A 23,879-nucleotide genomic window follows, 5' to 3' on the forward strand; every position below is an offset into this window, starting at 1 on the left:
ATGAATTCCATGTTGTACGAGTCACTTAGATTTTACAAATACATGAGCCGTTCACAGCCCGGCACACGTATTTGTAAAATCTAAGTGACTCGTACAACATGGAATTCATATAAAATGGAATAATCAACGATGTTATGAGGGGGGATCGACTGTATTCTCTTCTGTCCATTTTAAGTTAAGTTTATTATATTTTTATTATTTTAATAAAACTATATTAAACTTTACAGTTAGTTTTTCTGATATGACAAAGAACGTATTGTGTAAAGACTATCCTATCTATATATATATTCGTTATACAGGGTGTCCTGAAAGTTACTGCACAGTAAGAAATTTGTAATGGCATTAAAGTTATTGGTCTCTTATGCAATATCATATGTACAAGTCATAAGTCCTGCATTCCCACTTTGTGGTAAGTGGCATTACTGTTCTCTCACAGGCGTTTTGGTTTTCGGAAGACTTTGCCAATCACAATCTTCCACATAATCTGGTCCACTAGGTCTTTGCACCTCATGCCCACAGATTTTGAGACCTTCAACGACATTTCTGGAATTTTACATAAGAGAAACTGAAATGTAGTATTTAAAACGTCACTTAATAAACTGAAGTCTTTTCCACTACACAATAATTTTTCGGACATCTTGTATAACTCCTACATAGAAATAATAAATCATAGATTTTAGAATTTTAGTGTTTCATTTGTCTTGTTTTGACAACTGCTTGTACTTTCGGCATAATGTATCTGCCATTGAGTTAATTAGTATTTTCAAAGTCTTAGTATTTCAACTTGTTTCTAAAATATTTTATTAATCTACAGTTTTAAAGACGACTTATTTGAACAAAATCACTGAAGAACCTGATTTATTTAAGATTGACTTTCCAAACTTCTGTACAGTTTTCTGTGTATAAAAGCAAAACAAAATTTATGATATAAAATAGTGTATCAAAAACTAAAAATCTTATTCTCGACTGCATAGAAATTTAACTTCAGTTCAATTTCTAATAAGAGAAATATGATAAGCCCGATTCTTACATTAATGTAATCTGACAATCGTTTGGCATTGGGCTATATTAATGCTACTAATTAAATGTCAAGTAATTTGGCCTAGAGGTAGATGTTGCACACCATCTCCTGATAAATTTAATAATTAATTAATTTAGAAGGTTTTGGAAGAAAACAATCAGCACAAATTGGGACTTGAACCCACGACTCCCACTTGGCTGCATTGGCAGTAACACTAACCACACATCTGTCCGATCTATGCTTCTAGTTATAGGCTATAGGTGCCACAGTTGTTCCCAGTCAACACCATGAATAACCAGTATGTTTATATTTTAATTAATAGTTCTGGAAGCAAAGATCAGATAGAGGTCTGGGTAGCTTAACTGGCAATGCATCTGTACAGCAAGAGTTGCAGGTTTCAGTCCTGCTTTGGGCCTATACTTTTCTTCCAGCACCTTCTAAATTAATTAATTATAATTAAATTAATATTAAATTTATTAACCAATGGCTCCTAATACCTACCTCTAGGCCAAGAATAATTACAGTGGTGCCTCGTATAACGTACTTAATCTGTTCCAGGTGCATGTCTGTTAAGTGAAAAGTCCGTTATACGAAACGCATTTTCCCATAGAAGGACATGTTAAAACACATTATGCTGTGGAACAAATTAAATAACCTTACTGTACCATAAAAAAAAATGAAAATGGAGCAGTCACCAATTATGCCATGTAGTCAGATGTTGTGAGGAGGAGGTGGAGGAACACTTTCTTTACACATTCATACAGATACAGACTTTTTACATATTGCAGCAGGTCTCTTTTTATTGTTTTTTAATCGGAGTCAGATTCAGGAGAGTCTACCGGAACTTGCAGAGTCAACTCCTCTTGTTCCATCCTTTGTTTTTTGCCTGCTGGCTTCTTGAAAAACATGTCCGAGGTGATCTGTTTCTATCTCTCTTCTTCAACACCTGTTGGAAATTATGGGCAAGGGTGTCATTGTAGAGATCATTGATCTTGTTGGCCTCAGCTCTGTTTGGATAACAAGTGTTGGTAAACTCCTGAACCTCTCCCCATTCGACAAGGAAGTTTTTGTCAACTTTCACTCCTTCTGATGATTTCTTGCTTTGTTTCAATTGAAATCACCTTTCTGTTTTTTTAGAAGCCATGATTTGCACAACACTTGAATAAATACCCTGCACTGAGGTGATGTACGTAATAAACAAGGGAGCAAGCCGAACCCAACAAGAGCTCTGTACTTTAGATATACTAATAATATATTCTAATAATACTAATATATTATAAAAATAGCAGATTGTCATTGCCAATGGCAAAAGAGTGGAAACATCATTCGCACTTTTTCGCAAAAAGTTCATTGTTCGCTTCACGTAACTGCCGAANCTTTCACTCCTTCTGATGATTTCTTGCTTTGTTTCAATTGAAATCACCTTTCTGTTTTTTTAGAAGCCATGATTTGCACAACACTTGAATAAATACCCTGCACTGAGGTGATGTACGTAATAAACAAGGGAGCAAGCCGAACCCAACAAGAGCTCTGTACTTTAGATATACTAATAATATATTCTAATAATACTAATATATTATAAAAATAGCAGATTGTCATTGCCAATGGCAAAAGAGTGGAAACATCATTCGCACTTTTTCGCAAAAAGTTCATTGTTCGCTTCATGTAACTGCCGAACGGAAGGTCCATTGCTCGAGTCACGTAACGGCCAAACTGAAAGTCTGTTGTTCGCAGTGTCCGTTATTTGAAGCATACGTTATACGAGGCACCACTGTACATCTATTTGAAACTCTAACATAAAGCCAAGTTTCATTACTTAGATTGTGTTTCCTTCATTATCCTTTACCTGTAACATTATTTTCCCCAATACTTATTTGCATGCTCTTCACGACAAATGATCTTGTTAATTTATAAAACAATGCCTTGTAGAAATATCAACAGACATAAATTTTGCTTTTATTTGCTCAAGAGCTCCAAGTTCAATAGCTCAACTTATCTCAACTTCACTGTAGAATAAACTAGATGATTTACTTTTCTAAAATTTATTTTATAGAATTCATGTTCTGGGATTATATGAAATAGTAACTAAGAAATGATGATTATTCTGACACAAAATCAGAGTAAGAAATGGTGTGGCCAGTACCACATCCCTGCTGCCTTTAACAATTCTGGGATCATCTTTGAATAATTCTTTTTAAATTGGAACAGAGTCGGTCTCAAAGCCATGCAGAGGCAGATTCCAAGGAAAAAACTGGGCCTCTACCAAGAAGTATAAAGGTTCCTGCCTTAGGCATCAAAACAACTAATTGTGACTAGATTTATTTTTAATAAACTAAAGAATTGTTTGAATAATTTATTGAAGTTATCCCAATTTTGTTGAATTTTATTTTTACTTCTTTAACACTTTCTAAACAAATTCCTCCTGTGATATAGTGGAACTATGATGTTAAATATCAATAAAAGTTTGTTAGTGTGATGTAACAGTACACCGTGAATTAGATGTTGTGCACCAATTATTTCTATTGTAGAACTGATATGTAATAGAATCAACTACACGAGGGATATAGAATGATGTTAATCTTTATTATGAAAAATAAGGAAAAAATCGAAACCTGGGGAGTTGGGATAGTTCTGTCCCCAATGTCAGCAAAAGTTATACATACAGGGTCTCCGTAAAGTCTGTGCGCAATTTTAAAAAATTTATAACTTTATTAGTATTTGTGATAGAAAAATTAAGCTTTCTAATACTTTTTACAGATTTTTTTAATCTAGTTTTAAGTAAAATTTAGTATAAGAATGGAAGAGGTAAACCACTTTTCCTGGCCTTCACGTTCGCCAAACTTGACTATTAGAATTTTTTGTGAGGACATGTGAAAACAATATTGTATGCAACCAAACCTTAATTGTTAGAAGACTTGAAAGCTAAAATAACTGATGTGATTTCAGGCATTACGGTAAATCGATTGGCAAATGTTTTTAGAGAACTACAAAATCGTATTAATCTTTGTATTACTAATGATGGTGGACATGCAGAAACTTAATAAAATACAATAAGAAAAAGAGAGAGATTTTCTTATTTCNTTGCAGATTAACTAGGGTGATCCGTTAAAGTTGCGAAAATTGTTCCATTTCTCAAATTACCTAGGTAATGTGCAGAGTATCTAGGTAATCTGCACATTACCTACTAGGCACTCGGTAAAGTGAAAATAAGATCTTTGCTGAAACAACAGCAACGTTTCTGTACGCTTAAATTAACATAATGTTGTTTATTTAATTTTCGATATCTAAAGAATCAAGTTAATACAATCAACAAATTAGTTAATAGAATCAATCATCAATCAAGTAAAAACCTGTAATAAAAAAAATCAAACGGTTTAAAATATTATTACAATTAGAGAAATGGGGGATTATATAGATTACCACCTATGGAATTTCGGAACTTTGAGTATATATCTGAACTGAGGGAACCGAGACGAGTTCAATGATACTCTACTTTTGGACCAGAGACAAAAAATAAGAAAGTTATCATACTTTTTCAGGTGATCGCATGATAAAATTGTGCGTTAATGTTACCTTTGGTGACTAAAATGGCAGCTCATCTCTGATTCCAGCAAACCGAAGAAAGGAAACAGTGGGGACACATGTTCTAACCTAACCTAACCTATTCTAATAAATTACCATAATTATTATCAACCAAATTATTAGAATAGGTTAGGTTAGAATGTGCATCCCCACTGTTTTCTTTCTTCTGTTTGCTGGAATCAGAGACGAGCCGCCATTTTAGTCACCATAGGTAACATTAACCAATTGTGCTTACTTATTAGTGCAGTCTGAAGATTTGTGACACTTTGAATTACATAGCAATTGGTTTTTGCGACAAGCACACCTATTTGTGGTACATTTATTTGTGGCAAAGATCCTATTTTCACTTTATGGAGTGCCTAGTAGGTAATGTGCAGATTACCTAGATACTCTGCACATTAACTAGGTAATTTGAGAAATGGAACAATTTTTGCAACTTTAACAGATCACCCTAGTTAATCTACAAATTAGCTAGGTAATGTACACATTAACGGCTTTCAAGTTTTAGCAGTAACATATATGCACTAGTCATAAGCCTAATATTAATTATTCAATCGTGTGTTCTTTGTTTCCCTATTTCTCAATCTTTCCATTCTTCACTTCCTTATCAGGTGGGGAGGCAACACTGTTCCAAGAATGAGGTGAGAAGAATAAAGAGCGAGCATCCCAAGGCATGTGGGGTGAGAAGACAACAATCATTCTTGACAAGGACAGAAGAGCAAGCGGGCGGCGAGTGAGGAGTTCAAGATTGTCGTTATGAAGAACAGAAAGACGCCAAATTGCCTATCCGATTGAGAGAAGTACTGAGTGTACTCTGGTCGAGAAATATATACCAGCAGATTAGAATACAGTTTCCCCCCACTGGAAGACATCAGAGCAATACAATATCCTGGGTACCCTCTACTCTATCTTTTCTATACATCTCAATACCCATATTATTCTATCTTCATTCCATTGTTTTCTCCTAGTTTATAAGTTAGTTTTTAATCTTAGTTAATTTGAGTAATACTTCATTGTACTCTATTGTTGCGAAACTCGTCTCCGTTGTGTGACGTCACGTGCATTAAGGCTTTGTTCTCTTCTTGTACTAGTGTGAGGCCCAGAGTTGGGATCTGAATTGTTTACTGTACAGATACCACACAAAATAGGTGAGAGCATGTGTTTTTTTATCTTTTTGTCATAAATAAATTTTGTTTTGCCTATAAATTTGTACATTTTGTCCTTTTCAGGGAATCCATGCACATTTGCATGTCTTAACAATTTGATGAAAAAATTTTTTTACAGACAAACAAGACTAAGGCACCTGATAGTTAGGATTGAAATATTTCATTTTCTAATAATTTTTCCAGTATAATTTTCTAATAGTATGTACATGATATGCTGATTATTTGGAAAAAAGGACATCAACACAGGATCCTTTTTATTAAAATGTTTTGAAATAGTTCTTTAAGCTTAAAGTTTGCACCTGTTTTCTTTGAAACTTGCTCTTTTAGGCATAATAAAGGGGTGGAAGAACACAAAAAAGGATATACAAAAGAAATGCTTTGACTGATTTTACATATCATTTGATTCATCTGTACCTGCATGAGATGCATATAGGTACAGAAAGGTGATCTTTGAGACTGATACAATAAATACAATACAATAAATGCCTTTTTTTTTTTATGAAAGTAGGAATTTCTGGAGGCGAAATTAAAACTCAGATGATTTGGCAGATCATGAGGGTTATAAACGTCAAGTAATAAATGCACCAAATACTGGATAATATGCAAAATATTTACACAAACAAAAATCCAGCTCACGAAACACAAAATAATGGACAAAAATGAATGTTTTCAATTGCCTTTAGCAAATCATCATCAAGCCTAAAAACTTATTTGGAAACAGATATCAGAACACAACAGGTGATTGGTGATTGAAATGTAATAACTTAAAATATAAAAATGAACGTCTGATTGGAAGTCAGTGGTCGTGACATTTACATCTCGACACAAACACAAAATGTAGAAGTAATATTAAATATCCAACATCTATTCGTTTTTATCCGTCATTTCATGTTTTATGAGCCAGATTTTTGGTCGTGTAACTTTTTTATAAACCTCAGAGATTATGACAAAGAAGGTGTCCTTTTACATTGTTTCTAACCCCGTGATCGTTAGACACAGGATCAGAAAACAGACACTTTTAGATTCACCACCGAGAAGGAAGATCAAGAGAGAGAGACCGAAGGACCGTGCGTGAGACAGAGATTGAAAGTGAGAGCCCAGATAGAAAAGATGAGACAGAGACATCCGTTCCTGAGAGGTCCCTAGAACTACCTCGATGTATATTTGTTAACAACTGCCTAGTATTAACCCCGATGCTGACGGATTGTACATTCACAGTTATTAATCAACCGGCTCAGGACACCATTGTCTAACTACTGGTAGATTTCTCTTACTATCGTTCCTTCTCTATTTCTATTAGTTGTAGTATTAGGTTAAGGTTAGTTGTAATTATTTTAATTTTAATCAAAATTGTTTATAAACAAATTTTTCTTTGGAAAATCTGAATGAAAGCGGAGACATTGTAAATATATCTGTGTAATTTCGTCTCTGTGACGAGCATCAGTTCTGTTAAATAATTCAGCTAATAAAACTGCTTGTTCCTTGTGGCTTGGTCGTATTATTACATGTTTTACTTTCACAATGAAGTAATTTTTATAAACTGTTGTTAAAAATGTAAAAAGAATTATTAATTTTAAAACTTAATTTCGGTTATTTAGAAGTATACAACTTTTTTACTTACTTTTCTCCAGTCTAAATTGGTATGTAGGAGCAAACAACTCTATTAATCATCTCACAATTCTTCCCATAAAACTTTTAAGATTTGATTCTGTGAAAGTATTATCCAATTTTTGTACATTCCTTTGCTTTCTGTACTACAGTGATAATATTAAAAATTGTAAACACAATTTTTTCCTTTATATTTTCCTTTTTGTATGTTCAATTTAAATTTCCAGGTATCAGATGAATATCTTTTTTTATGTAAACCAGATTTATATATATCAATTGACTGTTAGGTCTGAGATTTTGTCTATAATGTAAGTTTAAGCAGCCATTTGTATTTTATGCACACGCTATTCATATATTCAATGTATTAGAATTTAACACAAGTTCATATAATTAATTTTAAATTTGTTAGTGTAGAATTCAAAACACTGTTTAGTTCTTATTTGAGGCAATATGACATAGTATAACTTCAGAATAAACAGCTCGATGGTGGTTTGTGGCCATGAGAAATTCATATTCTTACATTAGACTGAAGTGTGCAACTCGTTACAATGTAGAATAATGTACCGGTACAAGCTCCCCTAGAATTGCATAAAATACCATTGACTAGAAGTTCCACTAACCCAAAGAATATTTGTTTGCAATTAACGTTTTGTGCAACAAAAGCAGCAAATTGATGACTACTTTTGGAGAAAAATGTTTCATGTTTACATCGTGTTCATGTTGGAAGAGAATGTGGACTGATTTATATCTTCAAAAGCAACACAAAAACCAGAGATAACATCCATTGAATTTACTATGAGTAAATATAATTATATAAAGTTCTCATGCTACTTAACAGATCTACATATTTTACACACAGGTTAACAGAAACAAAGTTTAGATAGCATAAATTTTCACAGCTATTTTGATAATTCTAAACAATTCCAGTTTAATGGTTAATTTGCATGATTTTGTTGGTATTGCCAACAAAATCATGCAAATTATTGCAAATATTGTGGATTGAAACTGCAATCCACAATATCAAGCTATAAATAATAATTTTAATAAATAATGAATATTCATCATTAATAAATTATTTGTGAATTCTGGAGGAAAAAGAATAAAGCTGACAAGGTATGCTTTGTGCTGGAGAAAAAGGCTACACAATAGCCTAAAAAGAATATGGTAACTTACGTCTTTATCTGTGTTGTCAGCAATGAGAAATTTTAAAACTTAACTTGATTGCAGGAGAAATTCAATGTAAGACTAATACTTTTGTTGAACATTTAATTAAATTCACAGAAAATACAAACTTTTCTCATTGCTAGGTGTACTCTAGTACTGGCAAGCAGCTAATTCTAATAAAAGAAAAGCCTTGCATTAGAGGTCTTAATATTTTTTGAAATCTCTTATTCAGCAATATTTTGAATATACCCTTTAATGTAAAATTATCTGTTAAACAAGTTTGCTCGTCAATCATTTTAAATCCCTTTTGATTGGCACATTCAATTATTACAGGAGTATAGATAAATGTATCAAAAGAGACATACCGTTGCTGCATAGGCCTATATTGAAAAGATGAGGATGATAATGAGAGAAAAATTAAAGCTTTTTCTATCCTAACTGTGAAATCATTAATGTTAGTTAATTGATCTTGATTTTGCACTAAGTAATGTTTAGGAAACGGAAACCATTTAAAATATATTATTTATACTAAAGAATTGGAGAACAGGCTTTGTTCTCCAATTCTTTAGTATATATAGAAAATAAACATATACATTTATTTTATATACATGCTAAAGAAGTGAAGAAATAATTAAATTATAAAACTAATTTTTTGCTCTTTTATATTTTATACTAAATAGGTATTGTTATGAAGAATAAAACTTCTTGAGAACATTAAACAAAGCAATGTTATTTCACTCAATCACACAGAACCTTGAATTGCAGCAAAAAGGTTTATTCAACTGAAAAACTACTCAACGGCTCATGTACACACAGTAGTAAAGTACTTAGTAGAACCAAAAATACTCCAGTAAGTAATCCGTGAAAAGGAACGAAAACGTTAGTCCTTTTTGTGATTATTTACTGGAGACTTTTTGGTTCTACAAGATGTTTTACTACTGGAAAAAAACTAAATGTTTTTGATCACTTTTAAAGACTGTCAGCTATAAACATCACAAAGCCTAATGTTTTTAGTAATAAGCCAAATGCCCAATTCAATATGGCAATTGTTTGGCTTATTATTAAAGATTGTATTTTTACGAACATCAACCTGACAAAACATATGAGTTTTGAAGTAGATCCATTAAAAACAATCAAAGACGTTAATTTTTTCAGCCGACTAAACCTTTCTGCTGTTATAAGGTCGTGTGTGATAGTAAAGTAACTGCTACAGTATCTCTCAAACGTTATTTTATTTGGAGGTTCTTATTACTCATAACAAAAAACTTTTCATTATGAATTCATAACGAATTCTTTACTTTGTTAACATAAAATAATTAAGCAAGCTGTTTAATTATTTTAAATTATCTTACAGTAAAGATGAACAGAGAAGCACTTACTAACTTGACTCTGATTACAATACTTTAAAATAATGCTTTAATGGAGTTTAAGGGGAATTACTGTATACGAACATTTTAAGTTTTCATTTCTTAAAATTTAGTAAATGCAAAAATAAATTAAATGAGCAATTATTTATTGTGACATTGTCACAATGCTGGGCTGCAATTTCTAATCATATTTTTAATTTATTTAATTTAAAATATATGCTCTCCACCTCAAATTAGTAGTGGCTTGCTTCCGTACATCATACTTTTCTGTTAGATGACCAGCACAACTCCATTGCTATGGCTGCATTTGTTTATGCAGTGAGAATGTAGTGAAATGACATCACAAGCAGAATTGGCCATTTAGAAACGGGTTTCAGAGTGTTCGCTGTAAAGCACTTGTCGAGCACTGCATAAAAAACGTGACCTATGTAACCCCTTTTAGAGGATAATCTTTGAATAAAAAAAAGTGACTTCCGGTTTGCATCGGAAGTTCGTATACAGTTAATTTGGGTCTCCCTCCCTTAAGCTTTCCATATCTGGTCTCGAATTTCATTTATCTAACACAGTTTGAGATTAAGGAAAAACAGACAACAGACAACAGTGAGAATTTATAGGTCTACAATTTTTTCAAACTGCAGCCCAATGAAAACATTCTCCAAGAGTGTAACATCAAAAAAACACATACAAACATTTTAAACTGGTTTCTGAACATTTGTGTTATAAATACTTTTAGTAATTCATTTTGATTTATTAAAAATATTATATAATAATTATAGTATTAATTTGATTGAATAGTTCATCCAATATTAAATATTTTTTCGAATTTAAAATCAATTTTACTTTCATTAATTTATTGAAAACAAAAAAAAAAAGACCTATATTCACACTAAGGGCATTTGGTAGTATAATTTGATTAAGTGCACATTACCATATGGCATGGCTCAACTTTATTATTATTCTAAAAAGTCTTTTCGCTTCAAATGTTTTGTATACCATTATAATATTTGTATATACAGTCACCCCCCTATAACACTGTTGATTATTCTGTTTTACATGAATTCCATGTTGTACGAGTCACTTAGATTTTACAAATACATGAGCCGTTCACAGCCCGGCACACGTATTTGTAAAATCTAAGTGACTCGTACAACATGGAATTCATATAAAATGGAATAATCAACGATGTTATGAGGGGGGATCGACTGTATTCTCTTCTGTCCATTTTAAGTTAAGTTTATTATATTTTTATTATTTTAATAAAACTATATTAAACTTTACAGTTAGTTTTTCTGATATGACAAAGAACGTATTGTGTAAAGACTATCCTATCTATATATATATTCGTTATACAGGGTGTCCTGAAAGTTACTGCACAGTAAGAAATTTGTAATGGCATTAAAGTTATTGGTCTCTTATGCAATATCATATGTACAAGTCATAAGTCCTGCATTCCCACTTTGTGGTAAGTGGCATTACTGTTCTCTCACAGGCGTTTTGGTTTTCGGAAGACTTTGCCAATCACAATCTTCCACATAATCTGGTCCACTAGGTCTTTGCACCTCATGCCCACAGATTTTGAGACCTTCAACGACATTTCTGGAATTTTACATAAGAGAAACTGAAATGTAGTATTTAAAACGTCACTTAATAAACTGAAGTCTTTTCCACTACACAATAATTTTTCGGACATCTTGTATAACTCCTACATAGAAATAATAAATCAAAGATTTTAGAATTTTAGTGTTTCATTTGTCTTGTTTTGACAACTGCTTGTACTTTCGGCATAATGTATCTGCCATTGAGTTAATTAGTATTTTCAAAGTCTTAGTATTTCAACTTGTTTCTAAAATATTTTATTAATCTACAGTTTTAAAGACGACTTATTTGAACAAAATCACTGAAGAACCTGATTTATTTAAGATTGACTTTCCAAACTTCTGTACAGTTTTCTGTGTATAAAAGCAAAACAAAATTTATGATATAAAATAGTGTATCAAAAACTAAAAATCTTATTCTCGACTGCATAGAAATTTAACTTCAGTTCAATTTCTAATAAGAGAAATATGATAAGCCCGATTCTTACATTAATGTAATCTGACAATCGTTTGGCATTGGGCTATATTAATGCTACTAATTAAATGTCAAGTAATTTGGCCTAGAGGTAGATGTTGCACACCATCTCCTGATAAATTTAATAATTAATTAATTTAGAAGGTTTTGGAAGAAAACAATCAGCACAAATTGGGACTTGAACCCACGACTCCCACTTGGCTGCATTGGCAGTAACACTAACCACACATCTGTCCGATCTATGCTTCTAGTTATAGGCTATAGGTGCCACAGTTGTTCCCAGTCAACACCATGAATAACCAGTATGTTTATATTTTAATTAATAGTTCTGGAAGCAAAGATCAGATAGAGGTCTGGGTAGCTTAACTGGCAATGCATCTGTACAGCAAGAGTTGCAGGTTTCAGTCCTGCTTTGGGCCTATACTTTTCTTCCAGCACCTTCTAAATTAATTAATTATAATTAAATTAATATTAAATTTATTAACCAATGGCTCCTAATACCTACCTCTAGGCCAAATTACTTAATGTTAATAAGTAACTAGTAGAATTAATATAGTGTGGTGTAATCTGGCAATCATTTGGCATTCATCACGAATAATTACAGTGGTGCCTCGTATAACGTACTTAATCTGTTCCAGGTGCATGTCTGTTAAGTGAAAAGTCCGTTATACGAAACGCATTTTCCCATAGAAGGACATGTTAAAACACATTATGCTGTGGAACAAATTAAATAACCTTACTGTACCATAAAAAAAAATGAAAATGGAGCAGTCACCAATTATGCCATGTAGTCAGATGTTGTGAGGAGGAGGTGGAGGAACACTTTCTTTACACATTCATACAGATACAGACTTTTTACATATTGCAGCAGGTCTCTTTTTATTGTTTTTTAATCGGAGTCAGATTCAGGAGAGTCTACCGGAACTTGCAGAGTCAACTCCTCTTGTTCCATCCTTTGTTTTTTGCCTGCTGGCTTCTTGAAAAACATGTCCGAGGTGATCTGTTTCTATCTCTCTTCTTCAACACCTGTTGGAAATTATGGGCAAGGGTGTCATTGTAGAGATCATTGATCTTGTTGGCCTCAGCTCTGTTTGGATAACAAGTGTTGGTAAACTCCTGAACCTCTCCCCATTCGACAAGGAAGTTTTTGTCAACTTTCACTCCTTCTGATGATTTCTTGCTTTGTTTCAATTGAAATCACCTTTGTTTTTTTAGAAGCCATGATTTGCACAACACTTGAATAAATACCCTGCACTGAGGTGATGTACGTAATAAACAAGGGAGCAAGCCGAACCCAACAAGAGCTCTGTACTTTAGATATACTAATAATATATTCTAATAATACTAATATATTATAAAAATAGCAGATTGTCATTGCCAATGGCAAAAGAGTGGAAACATCATTCGCACTTTTTCGCAAAAAGTTCATTGTTCGCTTCACGTAATGGCCAAACTGAAAGTCTGTTGTTCGCAGTGTCCGTTATTTGAAGCATACGTTATACGAGGCACCACTGTACATCTATTTGTAACTCTAACATAAAGCCAAGTTTCATTACTTAGATTGTGTTTCCTTCATTATCCTTTACCTGTAACATTATTTTCCTCAATACTTATTTGCATGCTCTTCACGACAAATGATCTTGTTAATTTATAAAACAATGCCTTGTAGAAATATCAACAGACATAAATTTTGCTTTTATTTGCTCAAGAGCTCTAAGTTTAATAGCTCAACTTATCTCAACTTCACTGTAGAATAAACTAGATGATTTAGTTTTCTAAAATTTATTTTATAGAATTCATGTTCTGGGATTATATGAAATAGTAACTAAGAAATGATGATTATTCTGACACAAAATCAGAGTAAGAAATGGTGTGGCCAGTACCACATCCCTGCTGCCTTTAACAATTCTGGGATCATCTTTGAATAATTCTTTTTAAATTGGAACAGAGTCGGTCTCAAAGCCATGCAGAGGCAGATTCCAAGGAAAAAACTGGGCCTCTACCAAGAAGTATAAAGGTTCCTGCCTTAGGCATCAAAACAATTAATTGTGACTAGATTTATTTTTAATAAACTAAAGAATTGTTTGAATAATTTATTGAAGTTATCCCAATTTTGTTGAATTTTATTTTTACTTCTTTAACACTTTCTAAACAAATTCCTCCTGTGATATAGTGGAACTATGATGGTAAATATCAATAACAGTTTGTTAGTGTGATGTAACAGTACACCGTGAATTAGATGTTGTGCACCAATTATTTCTATTGTAGAACTGATATGTAATAGAATCAACTACACGAGGGATATAGAATGATGTTAATCTTTATTATGAAAAATAAGGAAAGAATCTAAACCTGGGGAGTTGGGATAGTTCTGTCCCCAATGTCAGCAAAAGTTATACATACAGGGTCTCCGTAAAGTCTGTGCGCAATTTTAAAAAATTTATAACTTTATTAGTATTTGTGATAGAAAAATTAAGCTTTCTAATACTTTTTACAGATTTTTTTAATCTAGTTTTAAGTAAAATTTAGTATAAGAATGGAAGAGGTGAACCATTTTTCCTGGCCTTCACGTTCGCCAAACTTGACTATTAGAATTTTTTGTGAGGACATGTGAAAACAATATTGTATGCAACCAAACCTTAATTGTTAGAAGACTTGAAAGCTAAAATAACTGATGTGATTTCAGGCATTACGGTAAATCGATTGGCAAATGTTTTTAGAGAACTACAAAATCGTATTAATCTTTGTATTACTAATGATGGTGGACATGCAGAAACTTAATAAAATACAATAAGAAAAAGAGAGAGATTTTCTTATTTCCAATACATTCTATATAGTTTTTTCTATTACAAATACTAATATAAAATTATAAATTTTTTAAATTGCACACGAACTTTATGGACACTCTGTATAAGGATATTTTTGGAATTTAGAGAAATACGGGAATATAAAGAAGGAGCATGAAAAATAAGGATAATAGGAAAGGAAAGCCAGCATTCTTCTTGACTGGCATTTTGTGTGAACAATTGCTAGCAACCATAGTTATCAGTCGGCAAAATTAGCCTCCATGATAAATGTCTTGATGTTAATACTATGTGACTAGGTGGCTAGTAATAATAATAATGAATAAAATAACTGCTCTCATTATAAATCTTTAGAAAATTATGTCAATTATATATATTCACACACAATATTAGATCTAAACAAAGCTTTTCATTTTTAAAGTGTTTTACATTACTACCAAAACTTACAATATATATGTATATAAGTTGTAATTTCAAGTGAATTATCAAATTAAAATTCAAAAATTTTATTAAATTTATCTTTTTCTAGTTCTAATTCTTCCACATTAAAAAACTTACTTTTCGATCAAGTAAACAATCATTTACGAAAATATAATTTTTAGAATAATTAATATTGGATGAACCATCAGGCAGTTTGGCCTTTCAAATATTTTATTTTAAAATACAACATGCAGGAATTCAATGAAATATTTCATCTTTTGGCACAAAGTATTTCGTATTCTGATCTTCCGGGACAAGTTACAGTTTGCGTGTTTCGTAAATGCTTCGTATAGATTTGAATGTAATCGCTCGCAACAATCTAAAAAATGTACCTCCGTTATTAGATTATAAAATAAATAATATTCGTCTAATATATGAGCACATCACGAAAGAAAAAGATGCAAATTCTCGTTCTCTTCTAACCAAAAGATGAAAAGTTTCTCCAATTCCTGTTCGTCCATCGACGGCTTTCGCCAAGATGGCTCCAAATTAATTAATTAACACTTTGAAATAGATATATCTATCCATTAACATCTTAATTAACTGTTATTACTAAGAACATTTTTTAAGAATTTCACGGCTTAGTTTTTGTTAGTGGGAGGTATATTTACCTTTGGACAACCTGTACAGCTCTGTAGATGTGAATACACCAGTGGCTAGAATGGTATTGTTATCTGTAATGTATAAATATCAGCTCACAGTATTATGAGAGTTGAAAGTTGATACATTACAAATTACATGCTTTGCAATCGATATTTAATGCGACAGGGGGGAAAAAAATACCAATTGCAGAGCATACATTCAAGAACTACTTAAACATTGAAATGCTAGAAAGTTATATTGAAATTTAATGACAATTAATGCATGCATATGTTAAACAAGTTTTTAGTAGGTTATATACATGCTATACATTAACAGAATGTTATATTAAATTTATATAAATTTATCCAACATCTTCACAACAGACAAATACTACATAACATTTTACACAGAGAAAGAGATTCTTTCAACCGTTACGACGCAGCTGTCGACACTTCACAAGAATTAATCGAAATATTTTTCCGGATAAAGTACAGGCTTGCATTTTATTGTATATAAACAATTTCTTTTTTAACAATTATATATATATACTGTAGCACATATATACAGTACATTTTAAATAGCACATGTGTTACAAGTTTGTATTTGATATTAATTAATGTTTTTCATAATACGGGGTATTCTTAATTAAAGTTCACATTTCAAACAGATATAACTTGTAAAATTATCCTGCTGATTAGTTCACTTCACAAGATGTCTGTAGTTGTGGAATTCTATTTGAAAATAATAAAAATTAATTACAGAAATGTCCACTCAAGTGGTAAATGGTGCTGCGATACCTTTGTAGCTACCTCAAAATGTCTCAAAACATCCTGAAGTCCGATATTTCAGTAATATATGCCTACCTGTAGTACAAAATTATTTACAGTTTATATACAGATGATTGCTGGATTAAATTGAGCTACTTTTACAGCTATTGTCTAGTATACGGTATGATGTGTTGTTAAGCATCAGCATGCTCGATATGCCAAGATCCCCCCAGACCTTAACTTCTTGATTTCTACCTGTGGACACGCGCTCGCGTAACTGAATCCATTGAAAGTGTGTAATATCTGATGTGTTAACAAAAATTCAGCTCGAGTGAGAGAGACGCATCCATACGTACAATGCCTTAACTAGCTTTACGTGCATCCTGTATACAATTTTATTTTGACTCCCTTCTTTTTTGGGGGAAAAATACAATAGAAATGGTTGGGTTAACTTTACCCATAAAATGTTATCCAGACCATGTGGCAGCAAAATTTAAAACTTAAATATAAATATAATACTGATCCAAGTTTTTTGATACCTCATTTCAGGTCCTTTCTTTGTTCTGAATGCCATACCTGCACACCTACCTAGTTACAACACTGCATATGTATTTAGAAGAAATAAATCCAGTATGTATAGATAATTCAGAGACGATAATGTCACATTTTTCAAGTAAGTGTTAAGTATTCCCGTGTATCGCAACACTTAAAACACCCCATATGCATACCGTATAAAAATTAACTTTCCGAAACTAAAATACGAATCAATAGTGCATAATACAAATTTAAAATTTTGAAATTATCACGAATACATCTAGATACATAGAAATCTTAATGCAAATTAATTCCTGATAATTTAAACATTTCTCCATCATAACATTTTCCTTTTTATGTATACAAGTACTTTATCCAGAAGAATATTTTGATTATCACTAGGAAAACTATGTATTATGGGATCATTCTTCACTGTTTGACCTTTATTGAGCAAATAAGCGACACTTTCCAAACATCTGACATTCTGAAAAGTTTGTTTACGAGTGACGTAAGAAGCAAATTAGAAATGTTTTTTATGTAACGTTTTGCACTGTAGAAAAGAAAAACAACGTTAAAAATAGCTTTAACATGACTGTATAAAAATACTTTTAAACTTCTACTTATTTTTAAACCGTACACCGATTGGTATCGGCAAATGAGAAAGAAAGCATTTGGTTTTATGCTACTAGTTTAAGCAGCTCAGTGTGTGTACTTAATTATATATTTTTAATTAAATATTATAATTAACTTCTTAATTTACATAAATGGAACATCTATATAAAATATAAAACTTAAAATATACTTTTCACAAGTGAACTTTTGCACAAAACAAGAAAATATAAAAGATAAATTGTCAAGAAATTGAGCAACATTTGTAAAATAGAAAAAAAAAGCAAGATTTTGGTGTAAATATTCTAAAGGGACTATATTAGAGCATTTTGAAAATAATTTATTCATTACATACTTTAATGTAAATATGCTATCAAACATCTGTAAGCTCAATTATATTTGAGCTAGAATTAAGAAAATGATTAATCATTAGCCAATTAAATTGCAAAATTTATCTAAACTGTATTCCAAAATTTATTTGGCTATTAGAAATTTTGTTGTTTACATTGTACACTCCTCGAAAGTGAAATCACAACACCACGAAGAAATGTGCATAGCCAGATACAAATTGCAGGATTGGTAGAGGTGACTGATGTACAAATGATTAAGTTTGCACACACATCAGGTGGTGATGTACCAGTTTTGGGCTATAAAGACCAACAGTTGACTCAGGTTGTAAATGTGATGGTTTGTGACAGATAAACTTTCAAAGAAACAGAAAATGCCTCAGATTACAGCAAGCTGACTACCACCAATTAACAATGGGGTTAGAAACTGCACAACCTGAGTTTGTCAATGAGCACAGTTGCCACATCTGTTGGGCACAACGCGAGTACCATCCACAGTGATGCATGACATAATGGATGCAGGAAAATCTGTGAACACACTGAAGGAGTGGATTGGAGTGGATTGCACTGGTGCACAACAGAGTGCACAGACTGGCAGATTTGCCAAATGGCCTATCAGGACCCATTCTCCATGATACCTGACACCCGAACCACCCACTGCCGTCAACAGGTGCATCTGCGTGTACTTAAGCCATTTGCAACAGGTTTTATGAAGTCAGGTTGCATGCATGGCAACCAGCAACCGAGATGCAGCCATTAACCACACAACACAGGGCTGCATGCTTGGTGTGGTGGTGGTGTCATCACAACTGGACTACTGAATGGCATCAAGTATTGTTTACAGATGAATCCCGCTTCTGTTTGTGGAGAAATGATGGCCATGGGCAAGTGTGGTGGTTCCTGGAGAATGTTCATCAAGACCTTTTCATCAGCCCTTTTCATCAAGCGCCACACTGGTCACACAACAGGCAGCATGGTTTGGGAAGCAGTGTGTTCAATCAGCAAACAGCCCCGGTGCACATTTCTGGTACTCTGATAGCAGATAGTACATTAAAAGATGTGTGGGGCCTGTGATTCAGTTACTGGTACAGGCTGCACCCAACACGATGTTCCTTCAGTACAATGCCCGACTACATGCCACACAGCAAACTCTTACAAGCATGAATGGAATTCACATCCTTCTTCGGTCAGAAGTTTCTCCGGACCTCTTTCTCATCAAACACCTGTGATACATCATCTAACACGAGGTGCACTGGGGATCACCATCACATACCATAGATGATATATATACACTATTAGACACAGCTTGGCAGAGGAATCTAAGGCAATCATTTATCACCTCATTGATAGTACGCCTTGCCATATAGCAGCCTGTGGAGGCCTTATTTGTTACTGAATAAACAGGTGTCTGTTGCATATCTTTGTTCTTTTAATCATTTGCATATCTGTTACCCCTACTGGTCCTGCAATGTGCATGTGGCTACATGTATTCTTTCATGGTGTTGCCATTCACATTTGAAGAGTGTATTTTGAGTAAGAAAATGTAGCAACAGACTGAATGAAACTTATTACATTGCATTTATCATTCATAAATTTGTAATAAATAAAAACTATGTTCTACAAAATTATTAAAACCAGAATTTATTTTATTTTTTTCTAATTTTTTTCTTTTTTACTAGAAACTAAAAATTTCAGAACATATGGCTCCAATATTGCTGTCAGCTAAGAACTTATACATTTGGGAAACTATAATATAAAAAATAAAAAAAAAATTGAAAAAAGCAGTAAAAATTCTTAAGAATTTTAATATTTCTCAAATCATATTCTTATAAAAACAAAATAGGAAAATTTTTAAATTTCTCTTATGATGTAAATTCCCTGAAGATAAATGGAAAAATCTAAAAAACACTCGAGTTATTTTGAACATTTTATAGTTCAATAAAACAATATGTCGATTTAATATGAATAAATTTCATTTGGAACTACGACGGTTCACACAACAATGCCAGCTTGCCGTGCGGGACGGTAACTTTTATACTCGTACTTCCGTACATGCTCGACTTTCTTTGAAGCCCATTCCAGATCGGTNCCAGCACCTTCTAAATTAATTAATTATAATTAAATTAAATTATTAATATTAAATTTATTAACCAATGGCTCCTAATACCTACCTCTAGGCCAAATTACTTAATGTTAATAAGTAACTAGTAGAATTAATATAGTGTGGTGTAATCTGGCAATCATTTGGCATTCATCACGAATAATTACAGTGGTGCCTCGTATAACGTACTTAATCTGTTCCAGGTGCATGTCTGTTAAGTGAAAAGTCCGTTATACGAAACGCATTTTCCCATAGAAGGACATGTTAAAACATATTATGCTGTGGAACAAATTAAATAACCTTACTGTACAAAAAAAAAAATGAAAATGGAGCAGTCACCAATTATGCTGTGTAGTGAGATGTTGNATCTTATCAAATGTTTATTTTTATACATTTCTTCCAAAACTCTATTATTATTTTTGGATTGTTCTATCATCTCTTCTATTCTGCTATCTGTTCAAAAAGTTAGCGTACATTTCTTCATTACGAAAAATGAATTTAGATCATGGTAAGTCTACTTATTAAATAATCAATTACTATTGTAGAGGGAAATATCTCATAAAACTGATAATTACTTTCCGTAAAATAGAAAATGTTAAGCAGTGTTGCTTTGGAGTCAACATAAACTATACAGATACATAGCCAAACGATCGAGTTAAATTTATCGATAAATTTAACTATGCTACACATAAGGATGTCTTGAAAAATCTAAAAAAAATCTATGCTATGCTATATATTGTAAGTAAGGTCTAAAAATATGACATTACTGAATATAAGTTGCAGACAAGTTGAGACGAATTACCCATTGCATTTTGTGGGTCTTTGTATGGTGTTACAATAATTTAATCATTTTAAAAGAGTCCTTCTACTATGAAGAAAAAAACTATTATTACAAATGAAATTAAAACCAAATCTATTTGTGCAGTTTGTATAATTTTTTCATTCTATACAATAGTCCTGATCAGTGGCTTAACCAGGGAGTAGGCCAAGGGGTCCTGGCACCCACAATGTAAAAGAAAAAGAAACACTAGAGCTTGCCGTGCGGGACAGTAACTTTTATACTTGTACTTCCGTACATGCTCGACTTTCTTTGAAGCCCATTCCAGATCGGTTTTGGAGTCTGAACGAATACCTTTTCTATAAATAGTAGTGACTGATCCCAACAGAAAAAGGCAGCCAAGATATGGTATTAGCCAAACTACCTTTCATACCAGCATACGGTTGAGTATGCGTGATCATTGTCCAAGCACCTCTTGGCATAAAGGATTAAAATTTGCTAAAATTTGCTAGAAATTTATATGAATTCAGAACAATCTTTGAAGAAATGACTGATTCTGTGTTGTACAAATGTCGAATGATAATCGATTGATTTACGAAAATTAAAAATAATTATTATTTGTAGAAAATATAATAATAATAATTTGTAATTTAAGATAAAATAAATATTTGTTATAAACTTAATAATAATATATTAGACAATTGTTTTAATATTGACTATAATAATAAATTTAAAAGATTTATGAACTTTTTCCTGTTTCAATGTGAAGAGTACACTTGTGAAATTATTAAATAAGTTAAGTTTTGTCTATACAGATTCGATATCATACTCATATAAAAACATTTAGAAAACTGATAATTTAGATCAATGTTCCTATTTTTGCAGTTTCAATTTCTTGTTAATAAAGTGCAATATAAAAATTATATGGGGAAAAAAGGTTATATTCAGGTTATAAACTTAACTGAAGTAAATTCTCTTCGGAGTAATATAGTTGCAATCGCTCTTGATACTGTGGCATTTTGAAATAATTCTATACAGTTTAGACTTTAAATTGCATCAGTGTCAATGCCGGACCAAGCAAACTCAGCACCCTAGGCAAATGACTTTATATACTCTTGGGGCGACGTCAATTTTTATTCAATATACAGCACGCAATATCGCGATCTTGAGACTACGGCGCTACTTTCAAAATGGCGACTCACGGATCAACATGTGAGAAAGGATTGTAATCAAAAACAATTATTTTTTTTATTATTTATTATAATTTATGCATGTACTTTCGCCATGCTGCCCCCCCCCGAATTCAACATCCTAGACCATCGCCTAGTTCGCCTATATGAACTAGGCAATGGCCCTGATCAGTGTTTTAACAATTTTAGTCTTTTTATGTCACATAAACCAAAACATTACTCTTACCATAGATAGAGCATTAATAATGTTTAAAATATAGATTGGTTCTCTTAATAGAGAACTGAAACATTCCTCAATAACCTGCATACAAAATTGCTCGGATGTCGGAGGGCCATTTTTTTAACATCTGCTTTAAGGATATCTCATTTTACAAGAAGTGCAGATAAATTTTCGTAGGAAACCATTAAGCAATAAAGAGTTATCGAGGAATGTTTGGATTCCTAGCAAGAAAATCATCCTGTATTCCTATGAGTGAATGTAAGATGACACCCTTCAGGGCACGGCTTGATGAACATCAGATATGATAAAGTTTATTAAAAAATTCTTCATTTTATAATCAATTTTTTCCAAATTTCTGCTTATCTTTGTTTTTTTAAAAGAAATGTAATAGTAATGTTAATGATTGATTCATTCATAGAAATCCAAAAACGAAGATATAGAATGGTATGAGATTCGAAAGTGCAATTATTTGCAAACTAGGTAGGTGACATTCCTATTTACACTAGGTTTTCTGAACAGAAAAGCCAATTTTTACAACACACCATTCACTTGATTCATTCCGCTTCTGTTATTCTTTCCTGCTTTAAAATTTTAAATTACTCAAAACTGATAACTGAAATTACATTCTTTAATACACATGCTCTATTTAAGTCTTTTGAGTTTTCTTCTACTTTAAAAGAAGATCTTGTCTCTAGTTGTTACTTACATTCAAAAACTAAGTGATTTCAATCTTATCAAATGTTTATTTTTATACATTTCTTCCAAAACTCTATTATTATTTTTGGATTGTTCTATCATCTCTTCTATTCTGCTATCTGTTCAAAAAGTTAGCGCACATTTCTTCATTACGAAAAATGAATTTAGATCATGGTAAGTCTACTTATTAAATAATCAATTACTATTGTAGAGGGAAATATCTCATAAAACTGATAATTACTTTCCGTAAAATAGAAAGTGTTAAGCAGTGTTGCTTTGGAGTCAACATAAACTATACAGATACATAGCCAAACGATCGAGTTAAATTTATCGATAAATTTAACTATGCTACACATAAGGATGTCTTGAAAAATCTAAAAAAAATCTATGCTATGCTATATATTGTAAGTAAGGTCTAAAAATATGACATTACTGAATATAAGTTGCAGACAAGTTGAGACGAATTACCCATTGCATTTTGTGGGTCTTTGTATGGTGTTACAATAATTTAATCATTTTAAAAGAGTCCTTCTACTATGAAGAAAAAAACTATTATTACAAATGAAATTAAAACCAAATCTATTTGTGCAGTTTGTAATTTTTTCATTCTATACAATAGTCCTGATCAGTGGCTTAACCAGGGAGTAGGCCAAGGGGTCCTGGCACCCACAATGTAAAAGGAAAAGAAACACTAGTATATTTTCCAGAAATATTTTCCTAATTAAAATTCATTTTTTTATTAATATTGTGGAGTGTGTTCTATTTCTATATTACTTATGAATTAGCGATCGCA

At 32.1% G+C, this 23,879-nt stretch overlaps 1 protein-coding gene across 5 annotated transcripts in view; it reads right to left on the reverse strand.

The window, feature by feature from the left end:
* The window catches only part of LOC111629932 (nuclear factor 1 A-type-like), a 99,981-nt gene that overhangs the window by 41,187 nt on the left and 34,915 nt on the right, over positions 1–23,879 (reverse strand). For 3 of the 5 annotated variants that reach the window (XM_023373888.1, XM_023373889.1, XM_023373887.1), the window contains exon 7: positions 15,874–15,936. The exons of the other annotated variants lie outside the window; for them this stretch is intronic. In XM_023373888.1, coding sequence (XP_023229656.1) covers positions 15,874–15,936 — 63 coding nt within the window. The remainder of the gene's footprint in view (positions 1–15,873; positions 15,937–23,879) is intronic. 5 annotated transcript variants of the gene reach the window in all.

Source organism: Centruroides sculpturatus, unplaced genomic scaffold (assembly GCF_000671375.1).
Source record: "Centruroides sculpturatus isolate CEXI.00-Female unplaced genomic scaffold, Cexi_2.0 scaffold441, whole genome shotgun sequence".
NCBI lineage: Eukaryota > Metazoa > Arthropoda > Arachnida > Scorpiones > Buthidae > Centruroides > Centruroides sculpturatus.